We start from the raw sequence: 16,950 nt of genomic DNA, 5'->3' as shown, positions 1-16,950 counted from the left end.
TTGATTTGATTCAGGTGTAATGATAAAGGTTCTACAGGAGGTAAGGTTAGAGGAGAAGAGGTAGGAACCAAAAAAAGTGAGGAATTAAAAAATTGGGTAAAAATGCAATAAGCCCACAGGGACACACATTGTCTGTCTATGAGTAAACTTTATTGTCTTGGTGCACAGATGGAGTGGTGCTGGAGCTGACAGGGCTGAAGTTGCTGCCTAGGTGTCTCTGCATCTCAGTATTTTAGTTCATGATCTGGAGAGAGTAAAGCAAGAAGTAGTAAGTAAGTAAGCAAGTAAGCTAGTAAGCAAGTAAAGTATTAGTTAGTGGTCTGAGTGTTGATTTCAGACTATTGTAATTAAAATCCATTAACAATGCACTTCAATCCCCTTAGGCTTGCCATGGAGCAGATTTAGCCCATGATAGGCACTGGGTCTGGGCTAGATAGAGACGTGTGTGTGTGGGTTTGTGTGTATATTTGTAGTATGCCTGCAAGTTTGTTTGTGTATGTGCGTGTGCGTGTGCAGGTGTCTCTTGATTGAAAGGTCTTACGTTCTCCATCCATCCGATGTATGCGGACACACGAGTGAAGACGGTGGGCTTGCGGACCTCGTTGCATCCTCTTCCGGAGACGAAGCTGGTCACGCCATGGACGTAGTACCTGTTGTTCTGCTGACAGTTCAGAGGGCCACCAGAGTCACCCTGAGAGGAAACACACACACACACACACAAGCAAACGGTCAATACAAATAAAAGTATGGATAAGGGAATAATATGAACAATGTCTAAAAGATGAATAAAGAGAAAAAGTATAGTATAAAAGTATAAAATACAGAAAAAAAAACCAGAATAACTAAATAAAAAAAGCTGCTTTTCCCGTGTGAAAGGGGTGAACTGAACAGGAATGAGAGTCCTCACCTGGCAACCAGAGTCTTTGCCGCCTCCACCGCACACCATGGTGTTCTTCACCGTGCCGCCCCACCAGCTGCCACTGGAGCAGGTCCTATGGTCGACCACAGGCAGGTAGGCCTGCTTCAGCTGGGCAGAGAGGCTACCACCAGCTGCATTAGAGACAGACAGACAGAACGTAAGAGAGAGAGAGAGAGAGTGAGAGAGTGGAGGGGGATGTTGAAATCACTTAAGTTTCTTGTTAAATATATGAATGGATCCATGGTCCTTTAAAAGCTGGATGATTTAAACATTAGGGAGGGTACGAAATTGATCCATACACTCGGTTTAAAAATAAACCTTATCTATACAATAAGTCACTTTAGATTACTTATTGAGTCTAACTGAACAAAAAAAATTATGAAGGCTAACTCTACTCACTGGAAGTGCGTCCCCATCCAGAGATGTAGCAGGGGTGGTTGTGGTTCAGAACCTGTCCAGAAGGGGGCAGTAGGGCCAGCTGCACGTAGTTGTTCAGATTGGCTTCCGTAGAGAGACGCAGCAGGGCAATGTCATATCTGAGAGAGGGAGGTTAACAGTACGCACATACACACACACAGACACACACACACACACACACACACACACACACACACACACATACACACACACACACACACACACACACACACACAATAGTTAAATGCTTTTTTTCAGGTCCAAAGCCATATTGCAACGAAACAAGGTTTTGAACACTGTTGGTAGAGGCAGCTGTAAGGCAGTACATTTACATACTTTTAGTAACACTGACAGGAAATTTGAAAATAATCTATCAAAGCAAACAGATGGAAGGTGCACTCAAGGACATAGAAAAGATTGTCGTCTCCATGTACACACACATGCGCGCACACACACACAGACATACTCACACACACATACCTTAACCCACAAAGGTAAGTCCACTGTACTATATTTGTGCCAGTAATGCTTCCTTGAATAACTGATTTATATTAAACTGAAAAATGTAATTAAATGAATATGCCTTGATCATTACTTTTTCCAGGTGGTGTGAAGTGAGAGTGTACTGACCCGCCGGCGACGGAGTTGCTGTTCCAGTTGGGGTGAACGTACACACGGCTGACAGAGAGGTACTGCTCACGCCCTTCATTGCTGTTGAGGTTGTGTTCTCCAACGACAACACGCCAGGTTCTCTGACTGTAAGCAGGTGAGTAAACAGCAACAGTTAAAGCCGAAAAAACACATATGCCCCATGTCTCACACACACATGAACACACACACACACACATACACACACACACACACACACACACACACACACACACACACACACACACACACACACACACACACACACACACACACACACACACACACACACACACACACACACACACACACACACACACACACACAAAGTAGCCATACCTGTCCACACAATGGGCAGCCGTCATCACCCATCCCCTCTTTATCAGAGAGCCTCCGCAGGTGTGGCGATAGCTGCTGCCGGACTTGAACTGCAGAGAGATCTGTGGGGCACAGGGGCACATGGGGCACATGGTGTCATCAGAATGAGGGTGAGGGGTTATGGGGTACTGTGTGCTGAGTGTGTGTTGAGTCTGTGCCTTGCAATAGGAGGTCACTTTTTGGAATACTCAAGCTAGACTAGCTGGTCTTTACAGGCAGTGGCTGAACAGCTCTGGTGAAAATGGCTATGCAAAGAGCATAAGCCAGACTCTGAGGCTTTGCAATCTACAGCTGATGCCGCTGGGGTAAGGAATCAGGGAATGGTCAGAAGAGGCAGCAGCTACCCCTGACTGCCAGTGGTAATGTGTGTGAACCAAACCACATATTTCCAGTCTAGAGGGAGGTGGTTGAGAGGCTTTTAGGCAGTATACAGAGAGAGAGAGAGAGAGAGATAGAAAGAGAGAGAGAGAGGGGGTTACCTGCCAGGGCCAGGAGTTGGGGCGTGCCACCTCACCCCCCACAACCCTCTCCAGCGCGTCCTCCATGAAGCGAGTCTCGGGCCCCTCCTCAGCCAACACTGGAGAGAGAGAAGGATGTAGACAGGGAAGGAGAGAGAGGAGGGATGGAGAGAGGGATGAGGGAGGAGAGAGAGAAACAGTGTACAAAGGGAGAGAAAGAGAGAGAGAGAGTGGGATGGAGAGGGAGAGAGGAATGAAGAGAGAGGAGAGAGGGAGAAGGGAGGGCAGAGAAACAGTGTACAAAGGGAGAGAAAGAGAGAGAGAGTGGGATGGAGAGAGAGGAGAGGGAGAGAGGAATGGAGAGAGAGGGAGGGAGAGGGAGGGATGAGGGAGGACAGAAAAACAGTGTGCAAAGGGAGAGAGAGGGTGAGAGGAATGAAGAAAGGAGGGATAGATACTGGATTACACATGCTAACCACAACTCACAGACAACAAGCAATGTTCTAGTTTTTTGAAGGTTCATTTTGTCAGACAAAAGCAGACATAAGCAAGAAGAATGACCAAACTAGACCCTGCAATGTGCAATAAAAACACAAATCAAAGACAACAAATTGGCCCCAGTAGGCAGCTGCCCTGCGGTAAGAAACCTGAGAGGGGTGAGAGTGAGATCCGTCTTACCAAGCACACATAGTGCAGCGAAAAGCACAAACTTCATCATCTCTGCAGCCTGGTGAGTCTGATCTATGGACACTGGGACTGTTCCATGTGTATATATACGATGTGTGTGTACTGTGTCTATGTGTTGGGAATGTACCTATGATAGACAGCTGTTTGCTAACAGCCGTCATACGCCACGCCCAAATCCACCTGCCAATGAGGGCAGTGTTGCGTGCCGTTGCAGAAATTCAAGCATGTAAGCAGAATTATGAAGAAAAAGCAAGAACGTTGAGGAAAAATGACATACACACAAAATAAGGCAACACATATTGTGAAACTAGTTAGGCAATGTCTTCTGACATGTTGACTAGAAATGTTGAATGGCTGCTGATATTCTAACTGACGTTACTGGATTTCAAATGTGGTTTGAATCTTCAGTCCAGGCCCCTTAGAACCATGTTGTATTTGAGGTCCAACTGCTAGATTCAACTGAATGAGAATTTTTCTGTTGTCTCTTTTTCGGCTGAATGTAGTTTTAACTGAAAATCTCACCTGAAAATGACACAACATACAACCAGGGCCATAGCCATCTTCATTTGCTATTTGTGACTGTAATGAGAATGTAGCCATAGATGATATCTAGTGTTATTGAGCAGTCACATTATAATAAGTGTGTATGCTGAGGTTCTGTAGTCTATTATTCAACTAGACAGTGCCGACCGCAGGCGTATATGTAGTTTTGAGGCTTAGCAAAAACATTCAAATGTTGAGTTTTTGGTGAGTTTACAAACGTATTCCTTGGAGCCTGTCCTGTAGTGTGATGTACTGTGATTTCAAATCCAACAAGAGGAAATTCAGACTTTCTGCTTGTACCCAGAAAGGTATCACAGTGTCATCTTATGCGCGGTGAGATGCGAGAAGTTTGACCTTTTTGTTCCAGTAACTTGAGTATGATTCATTGTTGTGTTTATTCGTAAATCTATTCTTAAAAGCTGCTCTCTTTTTGTTAACTCTTATAATACAGTGACGTTAGTGTGCCTATTAAATCCCCACGTCTTTGTCCTTGCATAACTGTGGTTCAGTGGGTGGGTAAATATGATAAGCAATATCAGTTGATCCAATGCGATCCAGATAAAATCAGGTCCCACCCGAATATACTTCACTCAGAGTTTCATCAACACACAGGGGGAAAGTGTCTCTGATAGGCAACCACTTTATATGAAGTAAATGATAGACAACCACTTTGTATGTAGTCCATGGTAGACATAGACAACCACTTCATGTGAAGTAAATGGTAGACAACCACTTTATATGTAGTAAATGGTAGACAACCATTTTATATGGAGTAAATGGTGACATGCAACCACTTTATATGGAGTAAATGATAGACAACCACTTTAAATGTAGTATATGGTAGACAACCACTTTATATGAAGTAAATGGTAGACAACCACTTTATATGTAGTACATGGTAGACATAGAAAACTACTTTATATGAAGTAAATGGTAGACAACCACTTTATATGATGTAAATGGTGACAGGCAACCACTTAATATGAAGTAAATGGTGACAGGCAACCACTTTATATGGAGTTCATGGAAGACAAGCACTTTATATGGAGTTCAAGGTAGGCATCTGAGAATATATTCCTTAATGTGTCCTGTCTGATGTAGCAGGTCTGATCAGCAGATAGTTTTGCTGTGAAATGCAACACTCATAAAAGCCCATTAATGAGTGATGTGTAACGGTACAAACAATGCTTATAGATTTGTGTTAAACACTGATTGGATGAGGACAGATCACTTCTGCAGAGGCAGAGCAGAAATATCTAGATTTAAATTTTCTGAAGGAAATACCAGTGCATGCAAAAACAAACATTTAAAAGTTAAGTAAAAGATTAGAACATTAAATTCATGCCGCGAAATACTGACAGAGTAGAAGTAGAGCAGAAATAATAACAAATAATGTGGCTAGTATTTGAATCAAAAAATATATACAAATAATAATTAAAATATATTATAATCATAATAATATGAAATATAATAGCTCATACTGTATGTGTGGCACATGAGTTGTTATTTCCCTCTAACACTGTAACATTCATTGCATGGCTTTCTAATTCCTTATACCATTTTAGCAAATTAATGCAATTAGAATGCGTCCCTTGGAGGTAACCCTGTTTATTTGATCTCATACTGTAAATCTCGGCTCCATTCCCTTCTGGGTCTAAAAGCTTATTTTATTTGTATTTTGTCCAGTGGTCACTTGCTCTGTGCATTGCATCCAAGCAGTTAGTCATCAGTGTGATGTTTAAATGAACACAGGAGAGGCAGTGTTCCCCATGAGGAAGAAGCTTTAATAGAGAGCTCATTTTGAACTGATTAGACAGAAAGATGATATGGAACTGAGGGATTATAGTCAATATGTACAGTTTTCATAGAAATGCAGCTCTCTCCGGGGGTACTTGTTATTCTTCATGGTCTGTAACATAAACAAACAAGCACGAAAAAACGGAGAGAAAGAGAGAGAGAGAGAGAGAGAGAGAGAGAGAGAGAGAGAAAGAGGGAAGAATGGTTTAGGACATTTAGTCACAGCACAAGATCATCCTTGCATTTGCCACATAAGCATCTCTGTGTGGGTTGTCTTACGCTCTCAATCCACTCGCTGAAGGCAGACACGTTGGTGAAGACGGTGGGTTTTGTGGGCTGGCTGCAGCCTTTAGCGGACACGAAGCTGGTGATGCCGTAGACCACAGGCTGCCCGTTCACCATGCAGTTCAGAGGGCCACCAGAGTCACCCTGCACAGGGTCACAGGCCAAACACTTTTACACAGGAGATCAAAACAGTTAGCAAGTATTGCCAAAGCAAAAGCTGGAAAATGTCTGAGGAAGGCCTTGTTAGTTGAAATACAGGGGTACAACATTGTTGTAGGCTATTGTCTATTGCTGTCAACTCTCAGCATGTCTATAAAGGGAGTTGAATGTATAGTTGTATGTATGTTTTGCCCTTGGGATTCTGCAATGCTAAAACAGTCTCAAACAGCCAATCAAATAACATCCTTTCCTTACATCCTCCTGAAGCAACGTGCTGATTGGCTGGAAGGGTGTATAGCTTCCTCCGGGACACTTTATCTGTTTTCCACTTATGGAGTTAGGATTGTGTATGAACAACTGAGTTTTTTTGAGTGCTCAGACAGAAGAAGAGTGAGGCAGTTGGACGTTAGTTGACGTGTCTCACCTGGCAGTTGGCGCTGTCCCCCTCTCCAGCGCAGACCATGTTGTCTTTGACTGTTGTCCCCCAGTAGTCTTTGCTGCTGCACTTCTGAGAGTCCACCAGAGGCAAGGAGACCTGCTTAAGCTGCATGGACATCTCACCAGAGGCTGTGAAGGGGAACATGCACACACACACACACACACACACACACACACACACACACACACACACACACACACACACAAACACGCGCACACACACACACACACACACACACACACACACACACACACACACACAAACACGCGCACACACACACACACACACACACACACACACACAAACACGCGCACACACACACACACACACACACACACACACACACACACACACACACACACACACACACACACACACACACACACCTCATATGATGCAGTACGAAGAGACTCTAGTGTGTGTATATGTGTGTGCATCTCCTTTCCAGTTGGCTGTCCCTGGCTGACTGTTAATTGCATATGTTTGTGTGAGTGTGTGTATATATGTGTGTATTAGAGAGAGACATCGAGAGAGAGAGAGAGAGAGAGAGAGAGAGAGAGAGAGAGAGAGAAAGAGAAAGTGAGTGTGTGTGCGTGAGCGTGTGTGAGAGAGAGAGCGAGCAAGAGAGAGCATGTGTGTGTGTGTGTGTGACTCACCCTTGGTCATTCCCCAGCCTGTGACGTAGCAGGTGGTCTTCTCTGAAAACTCGTCTCCAGGTTTGGGCAGAGTGGCAGGCTGGACGTACTTATTGATGGCAGCATCTGTGAGCAGCCTCACTAGCGCGATGTCACACCTGTGGGGAAGAGCCCTGGCAGCTATCAGTGCCATCAAAGCAGGCTGATTTACACTATAGTCATGGCCTGAGGCTTACTCCTGCAAAAACCCTTTCCATACTTGATATCACCTGCAAAAACCTGTGCATGCTTTTCCTCTTAGGAATTGTACCTTTTTTGTCAGCCAAATACCCGGGGTTATACCTATATGACCTGGGTATATTATATTATTATATTCAACTCAATTCAATTTCATTTATATAGCGCCAAAATAACATCTCCAGGGCCTGACCCCCTCAGAGCAAGCACAATGGTGACAGGAGCAAGGGAAAACACCCTGTCAGCAGGAAGAAACCTTAAACAGAACCTCTGCAAACAGAGAGTTGCCCAGCAGTCTTCACTGACCCGTCGTCCACTCGTGTGGAGTTCCACTCAGGGTGGAGGTAGACTTGGCCCACCCTCTTGTACATCTCCTGGCCTCCGTAGTCTTTGAGGATGTGGTCACCGAGAACAATGCGTCGCAGCTCCTCACTTTTCAACAAAGAGAGCTGTGTCAGGTTAAGTTAGCAGTGTTAACTAGGGCAGCTGTGTTAAAAACCCTCTTTCAGGAGACGGGATGGAAGGTTTAGGAAATATAATATTAAACCTCTTAGAATCATATTAATGACACAAAACAAACTTTCTCTCTCAGTCTCTCTGTCTTTGTTTCTCTCTCTCTCTCTCTCTCTCACACACACACACACACACACACACACACACACACACACACACACACACACACACACACACACACACACACACACACACACACACACACAGTTTCCTCACGTCTCCACACAGTGTGCAGCAGTCAGGATCCACTTCTTGTTGAGCACAACACCACCGCACATGTGTTTGAAGGGGGAGCCGCGGGGATTAGACACCTGCACAGTGGCCTGCACACAAAATGACACTCATCTCTCCAACACACTGCATCTCTAACCAAACGGCAAATGGGTCAAGAGCATCCTGTTGTTAATTCTAGAGTTAAGTCAAAGTTAGGCTCCACCAGACAGAGACAGAGGCAGTCACCATTAGTTGAGTGTTTATGTTCTGTGGTTCAGAGACGTCAGCTGATGTTTTAAAATTAGGACTAGATTTGAGGAGTCATCTGACTGAAACCTGGGGTCATCGCGTACCTGCCAAGGCCAGGAGTGAGGCAGGGCGACCTCACCTCCCTCATCACGCTCAGCCAAATCCTCCAAAAAGCTCAGTGCTTCTTGGGACAACACTGTTGAAGTAACATGTAGAGATGAGTACATGCACATAAGTGGATACACACACTCACACTTCAGAGTCGTGTTTTAATGCCACTCAGTTAACACATTCAAGGAATTTTCTTTGGCATTTTGGTGCATAACAATAAACATAGTAATAAGAAGGTAAAAAAGCAAGTAGCAAAACACTGAATTAACAAACAAAACTAGACAAAACAATGTGCACCAACACACCGAGGCTGCCATCCTCGGCGCCATCTTTAACTATCAATTACACTGTTACAATGCTTGTTCATTTAGCACTGTCAATATCAGCTCGATAAACAACATAACCGTAAACTAAACGTCCTATATGAAATGAGGAGGAGATGAGGCAGCTGGCCCTCTCACCTAGAGCAGGGAAAGCAACGAGCACAAGGAGTCTGAGCATGGTGGTGGGGTTAAGAGGGATTCCTCCTGATGCCGGCGCTCTCTTTTATACGGCACACTACTGATGTGTGATATACCTCATCCTGACGCTGACATACAGTACATGCAGAGGCCATGACCACCCAGCTGGGATTTCTCTCATCCTTATCGTTTCAGCCACATACAGTACACTAGACAGTACAGCAGAGAGCCAGGCTATCGGGTTTGTCGGGTTTTGCTGAACATCCCTGAATCATCCCTTCTGAAGAACGATGTCCAAAGGCCTGTGTGGTCCCTGCAGACGAGTCTTGTGAGGCGTTATTCAATTCAATCCAATTCACTTTAATGTATATAGTGCCAAAACAATACAATTGCCTCAAGGTGCTTTACAACGGAAAGGGGCAAGGAAAAACTCCCTGTTAATCAGCAAGAAACCTTGAGCAGAACCGTGGCAAATAAGGGGGAGTGGCATGATTCATCCTTAAGGTTTGCTGGAGCTCAATGGTTAGGCAAGCTCTTAACAAGACCGAGATCATGTGTCCAATAACATCACACATACTGGGAGAACTCATACGGATAAGCATTAGGCCTGAACAGTAGTGCACCACAGGGTCTTTGGGTGAACAGTACTGCACCACAGGGTCTTTGGGTGAACAGTACTGCACCACAGGGTCTTTGGGTGAACAGTACTGCAGCACAGGCTCTTTGGGTGAACAGTACTGCACCACAGGGTCTTTGGGTGAACAGTACTGCACCACAGGGTCTTTGGGTGAACAGTACTGCACCACAGGGTCTTTGGAAGAACAGTACTGCAGCACAGGCTCTTTGGGTGAACAGTAGTGCACCACAGGGTCTTTGGTTGAACAGTACTGCAGCACAGGGTCTTTGGGTGAACAGTAGTGCACCACAGGGTCTTTGGGTGAACAGTACTGCACCACAGGGTCTTTGGGTGAATAGTACTGCAGCACAGGGTCTTTGGGTGAACAGTACTGCAGCACAGGGTCTTTGGGTGAACAGTAGTGCACCACAGGGTCTTTGGGTGAACAGTAGTGAATCATACGGTCTTTGGGTGGGAGTGTGGATTAATAAATATAAGAAAAGATGGTGATAACTTTAGCTTGACAAAGACCAGATTTTCTGATTAAGTGATCAAGACAAATTACCCTGAAATATGCTCAAGCCCTGTGAAGAACAAAGTAGGTTTGAAAGCTGTATTGCCTGTGATTGCATTGTTATAGGGAAGGGAAATGTTGTCTGTTCTTATTATTCACACTATTCCGGTAGTAACAACATGCATTTTCCTGAACACTTGACTCTTTGTAAGTTAAGTCTACTTTAAACTGAGCTTGATCAAACTGTGAGGAGTCCAATATTAATGAAACTACATTAGATTTCACAATTCATTAGCCTGACGCTCTGCCCCATGCTCTCATTCTGGGCTGTAACACAGTGGTGTGAGGAAACAACAGTGTACACATAGCATTTTACACATACGTAGGCTGAATAAATCTGCCTGGTTACAGAGTTGTCATAGCTCAGACTGCTTAGTGAAGCAACACTATGTATGTCTGATAAAGTAAAATGACAGGTCAGCGTTCAGCCTTTAAGTGCACAGACAAAAAAGCGTGTCATGAGTTTGAGGCATGTGGAGTTTTCTCAGGTGGGGATCTGTCTCAGATTCGCTCCAGACGGGGGTCAAGGGGTTGCCTGTTCTCAGGCCACGTGTCAGTGGCTACCATCATGTTAGGGGTAATGGCGACCACGGTGTTCCGTTATAAGAAAATATTAGACAAGGCAGACGCAAAGGCAAAGTGCTAGGCAGAGGCAGAGGCAAAGAAAATTCACTCAAGTTACCTCAAGACTCCAGAGTTGCATTTATTTTTTTGGGCTCACCCACGTCCCAGCAGGTCGGAAAGACTCCCAGACTGCAGCAGAGGAGAGTGAAGTAATATTGAACACAACGCATATGGTTTATATATAGAGAGGTTTAGCGTTCTCTGGCGCCAAAACAATTTGTCAGCAGGGATAACCACGTCTCTGACGTCCGAGGCTCCCTGTCTTGCAAGGATGTCAGTTTTGCACAAGGTCGAAAGAAGCACAATTTCGACCTTTCTTATCACCTCTGGTCCAAACATGCTCTTGCACTTATGCAGACTAAGTGGCACATAGTAATCTAAGTTACACACACACACACAGAAACACAGAAAAGCCATGTTCCTGCTTTCATAAGCACATGATTCATACAAGGTATATATTAATACAAGGCACTTGATTAATATATTCTGAATTCATTAACAGTGTTTCGAAATGATCTCCATCACAAAGAACTCCACAACACGAAGCAGAGCGGCGTTTCCTCTGCCAAGGCCATCATCCCGCGTATACCCAGGTTGACACACATGTATTTAAGCAAGAATGTGTAGCCCACAAATGAAACATTTGCCTCTGTTAAAAAAGTAGCCAACTTGTCAGGGCTATGTACCAGTGGCAGCCATGGCCCTAGGAGATTTGGCAGTCGGTTATGTTGCTTAGCAACGGAGATGAGATGGACAGTTCTATTATCCCAGATGCCCCCAGAGCGCAGTCAGACACCATTTAACCATGATTAGCTTTAATAAACGGGCCTCCACAATGACCCAGATATGTTCATTCTCTCTCTCTCTCTCTCTTTCTCTCTCTTTCTCTCTCTCTCTCTCTCTCTCTCTCTCTCTCTCTGTCTGTCTCCACTTTCTCTAATAAACTGTGTTCAGACACCTTGTAGGTATATTGTTCACACTATGCCATGCACAATAAGACATGAGATACAATAAAAGTCAGAGAAGTCACATAAAGCAATTTTAGATAGTAATATGATGATCTTGTGCTCCAAAAACAATAAAAACTTGTTTGCTGAAGATAAAACAAAAATAATATTGAATAAAAATCCAGGGGCTCAGTAGAAATGTTTGTCTGCCACACAGCTTTTAAGTTAAGGTAACAGACTCCAGTGTGCGACCATTTATTTCCATGAAAACATTATACATTTGACATTCAGTTACCCAACCGTTAAGTAAGTGATGTAAGGAATGTTTGAATCAACCACTGGTCACTAATATATATTTATATTCACAGTAATTTAATAGCTGCTTTTATCCAAAGCGATTTGCAGTGCATGTATGTTAAATACACATTTTTATCCTGAGTGTCGAGCCCATGACTGTGGTGTTGGTAGCACCTTGCTCAATCAGTTGACATACTACTACTTTTCTTAAAGTCATTATTTCCAATGTAGGGAGAACATTGTTTTTACGTCAATGTCAATCAAAAAAAGAAATATAAAAAAAGATCAGAAATATTAGCTTATTTCCCCAGAGTAGTGCACATTCTTCAACATGCTCTGCAAGATGTTATGAAAAAGGGCCTAACAAATAACTGAAGACAGTGAACACTGAAGAAAGACTGGGTTAAAATGTTTTTATTGAGAAATAGTTACATTTCTTCACAAAGACAAATTTAAACTTGGGGGGGGGGGGGGGGGGGGAACCAACATGAATGCACTGGTCTTGAGGTAGGTTGGATTTCGTCGTCTGATTTACATGTATCCAATGATCTGAGGAAAAGATATAAAGAAAACATTAAGGCTCATAAAAAATACAACTATTGAAAGCTAGAACAACATTCAGCCTAGGTAATATCAGTGTTGTAACTAATGGTGTTTGAGGGTATGCCAGCTTGCTCTAGATGGACAGACAGAGAAATATAGGCAGTCAGTGAGTGTGAGTTTGGTGTGTGTGTGTATCTGTGTGTGTGGTGTGTGTGTGTGAGAATGTGGTTGTGTGTGTGTGTGTGTGTGTGTGTGTGTGTGTGTGTGTGTGTGTGTGTGTGTGTGTGTGTGTGTGTGTGTGTGTGTGTGTGTGTGTGTGTGTGTTTGGGCTCTTACCTCCTCCATCCAGCCCAGATGAGCAGACACACGGGTGAAGACAGTGGGCTTCATCTCAGTATTGCATCCCTGGGAAGACACAAAGCTGGCCACACCGTGGATCACATATTTGCCCTCAACCTTACAGTTCAGGGGGCCGCCAGAGTCTCCCTACATTGGGACAAAGCAAGTCACAGCAGTAGCAATCTGTTAGACAAGTAAAATATAACTCATTGTATTTTGTTGCATGATATACTGCAGTAGCAAAAGATCAGAACACCCACACTCAACTATGAACCATTGTTCTGAAATCCAGAATGGAAGTTTTTGCAAAGTGTTAATGTGTACAATCCTACTGGTTAGTACAGGTGCTGTCTGGATTTTTTCAGTATAACCGTCCCATGTCAGCCCTTTGATTGACTGTAACTATAACTATGATGTTGCAATTGCACATATATTGTTCAGCATAAGCATTTAAGACAAGTAGTCCTCACGTTGCATCCAGAGTCGCTACCGCCTCCAGCGCACACCATGGTGTCCTGCACTGTGCTACCCCACCAGCTGTCACTGGAGCAGGTCTCATGGTCAACCACGGGCAGGAGTGCCTGCTTCAGCTGGGTTGAGATCTCACCACCGGCTAGAGAGAGAGATGGGGGGCAGGGGGAGTGGGACAGAGAGAGAGAGAGAGAGAGAGGCAGAATGATAGAGAGACAGAGAGATAGACATAGAGATAGGAAAAAAGATAGATAGAGTGAAGAGAGAGAGAGATAATAGAGAGAGAGTGAAGAGAGAGAGAGAATATGACATTTTTGAAAACACTGACTGTACTACTTTTATGATTGTATTACTGACACTGACTCATTGTATTACTTTGCTTTACAGCAATACTGATCACAAGAAATGTCCCCAGCTTCTGTGCAAGGTACACAGTGCAGAGAAGTGGCATGTAGGACTACATACGAGTGTGTCTCTGAATGGCTCAATGTTAAAGGGAGCAGAATGTGGGGCCGTAACTCACTTGCGGTGAGGCCCCACCCGGTGATGTAGCAGGGGTGGTCATGAGGCAGAACCTCATCAGGGGTGGGGAGGGCACCGAGCAACACATAGGGGTTCAGGGTGGCATCCTTAGTCAGACGCAGCAGGGCAATGTCAAACCTGTCAACACAGCAAACCAACACACACACATATACATACACACACACACACACACACACACACACACACACACACACACACACACACACACACACACACACACACACACACACACAGTATTTAGTACTCAAATTGGGTATTTGACCACAATACTGAATATTGAATATTGAAGTTGAAGATTGTAGCTGAAGAGTAGGAAGAAGAACACAGCTCGTTTAAGATGGTGACTTGCAGACTTACATGTTTTTTTTTTTACCATACTAACTATGATAGCTGAATAATAAAGCTGAACATTACAGTTGAACAGGAGGAGTAGGAAGATGGCTGTTTGCAGACTTACCCAGCGGCGACGTTGCTGGAGTCCCAGTTGGAGTGGATGAACACTTCGCCGACTTCACGGACCTGCTCTGTGCCGGCATTTGTGTTGAAGTCGTTGTCTCCCAGCACAACGCGCCAGGTTCTTGGGCTGTGGGACCACACAGGACAAACTCAGATCTCAGATCAGGCTTCAGGACAATTCAGTTTGGTTCGAAAGTTCCAAAATGTGCCTGATTAAAACCAAGCAGCCCTGATCGGTCCACTCAGCGAGCAGCAGTCATCACCATATACCTCTATAATCTCACACAAACGCACGCACGCAGGCACAGAGATAGAGAGAGAGAGAGAGAGAAAATGAGAGAAAAAGAGAGAGAGACGTACGTGTCCACACAATGGGCAGCGGTCATCACCCAACCCCTTTGGACCAGAGTGCCTCCACAGGTGTGCCTGTAGCCGTCTCCAGACTTGTACTGGAGAGAGATCTGAGAGAGAGGAGAGGAGAGGAGAGGAGAGAAAAGGTGAGGAGAGAAGAGGAGAGGAGAGGAAAGGAAATGAAAGAAAAGGAGAGGAGAGGAGAGGAGAGGAAAGGAAATTAAAGGAGAGAGGAGGAGAGGATCACAATTTTTTTTTTGTTATCAGTTATCCACAGAAAAATATGTTAAATTCTTTGTGCTGCTGGTTGGGTCACTGCCAAATAATCTAAACACCAATATCATTATGCTATGGCATACCACAGGCTATCCGGGGCAGCGCACACTTGTGTTTGTGCACGTGTAGGAATTGGATACGAACCCTGGTTGGGGTAAGGGAAGGACATAGACACTTTGTCCCATTGATAGTTCATGACTTACATATGCAGCAGTAACAGTGGGAAAATGTCGCCAGCGACAACTAAATCTATATTTTTTCTGCAGAGAGTGACTCAGTTTACCTGCCAGGGCCAGAAGCCGCGATTGGCCACCTCACCCCCCACCACCCTCTCCTCAGCACCATCCTCCAGGTACCTGGGCACAATCTGGGGCATCTCAGCCAGCACTGCACAGATAACACAACAACAACAACAACAACAAAACAGACACACCCTTCAAATCAGTTCAGCAGTGAGGACCCATCTGCAGGCCAAGTAGAAATCTGAAGACTAATTTAAAAAGTGTTTATCTGAATTGGCACAGCAGTCCTCCTCACCGAGGCTGGCGAGGACGGTCAGGATGACGAATCTCAGCATGTTTGCAGTTACTTCGTGGACTTAGGAGGGCTGGGATGCTGCAGCTGCTTTTATACACACCTGAGACTGAGAGCAGTCTCTGTGTGTGTGTGACAGAGAGAGAGTGAGTGTGTGTGTGTGTGTCTGCATGTGTGTGTGTGAGAGAGAGAGTGAGTATGTGTGTGTGTGTGTGTGTGTTTGTGTGTGTCTCTGTGTGTGTCTGTGTGTGTGTGTGTGTGTGTGTGTGCGTGTGTGTGTGTGTGTGTGTGTGTGTGTGTGTGTGTGTGTGTGTGTGAGAGAGCGAGTGAGTATGTGTGTGTGTGTGTCTGTGTGCGTGTGTCTGTGCATGTGTGTGTGTGTACATTTGTGTGTGTGTGCATGTGTGTGTGTGTGCATGTGTGTATGTGCATGTGTGAGAGGTCTAATGCACTCATCATTACACACTTATCACACCTCACCAAGGTTGTGTGTGTATAGCCTTTTCTCAGATAGACGTGTAGGCCCCCTATACACCTGACCTTCACATGGGTTTCCTATCGGGACAGTCTGTGCTATACTGCAAACTACTAACTCAGCTGTTTACAAACCAGCTCCTGACTGAACTTACTACATGTATGTATATTAAAATATATTATACATCATACAAATACAACTATGTCCAGATTATGCATGAATAGTATTAATAATATCCCTAAAAAATCCATAATATTGAAATAACATGAGTATCTTGTAACACAAGAAAGTATTATAATTTCAATAAATATGAAATGAAGTTATTTTTTATTTTTAGGTAACATGATTAGATAACACATAGGAATGTGTGCAACATATGTAATATCAGTATTTTTACAATAAAACAGTTGAAGCATTGACAGTGAAAGCAGCCAGTTGAAGTATGTTTTTCAAGAGACAAGACAAACAAAAAAATCATTAACTTTTTAACTGTGGTTTTAAATGTCTTCATTTAGGATGATCTCATATACGTTTCCATGACTAAGCCTTTCCCTTCTTAAGCAGATAAGCCACAGTACCCTGGTGGACATCACATCAGACAGATATGTTTAGTAGGTCACTTTGTACAAGATGTCCAGACCAAAACCATAATCAGATTTATTTTTAGGAAAACTGCAACTACTCAGTTGCACAAGTTCCTATAACATGTATGGGAAAAATACATCTGCAGAGCTTTGAAAGTTCCACAAGTTAAA

General features: G+C 44.1%; 2 protein-coding genes across 2 annotated transcripts in view; both read right to left on the bottom strand.

The window, feature by feature from the left end:
• Positions 1-10: 10 nt before the first annotated feature.
• LOC308371208 (elastase-1-like) overlaps positions 11-16,950 on the bottom strand; it is a gene marked incomplete at both ends in the record, with an annotated part of 32,721 nt that continues 15,781 nt past the window's right edge. Inside the window, 6 exons of the mRNA XM_080846054.1 lie at positions 11-31; positions 542-691; positions 908-1,050; positions 1,319-1,455; positions 1,967-2,092; positions 2,324-2,424. Of these exons, the coding sequence (XP_080702180.1) occupies positions 11-31; positions 542-691; positions 908-1,050; positions 1,319-1,455; positions 1,967-2,092; positions 2,324-2,424 (678 nt within the window). The remainder of the gene's footprint in view (positions 32-541; positions 692-907; positions 1,051-1,318; positions 1,456-1,966; positions 2,093-2,323; positions 2,425-16,950) is intronic.
• On the bottom strand, positions 12,739-15,763 carry LOC308371388 (elastase-1-like; the record flags this gene model as incomplete). The annotated part of the gene is made up of 8 exons (XM_080846266.1): positions 12,739-12,756; positions 13,087-13,236; positions 13,560-13,702; positions 14,084-14,220; positions 14,561-14,686; positions 14,920-15,020; positions 15,470-15,573; positions 15,724-15,763. The coding sequence occupies 8 exons, from the start codon at positions 15,761-15,763 to the stop codon at positions 12,739-12,741; spliced, it is 819 nt and encodes a 272-aa protein (XP_080702392.1).

The sequence above is a fragment of the Sprattus sprattus genome (assembly GCF_963457725.1).
Source record: "Sprattus sprattus genome assembly, chromosome: 10".
Classification (NCBI taxonomy): domain Eukaryota; kingdom Metazoa; phylum Chordata; class Actinopteri; order Clupeiformes; family Clupeidae; genus Sprattus; species Sprattus sprattus.
Note: the sequence above shows the minus strand (reverse complement) of the source record. Positions and strands in the feature narration are given on the sequence as shown.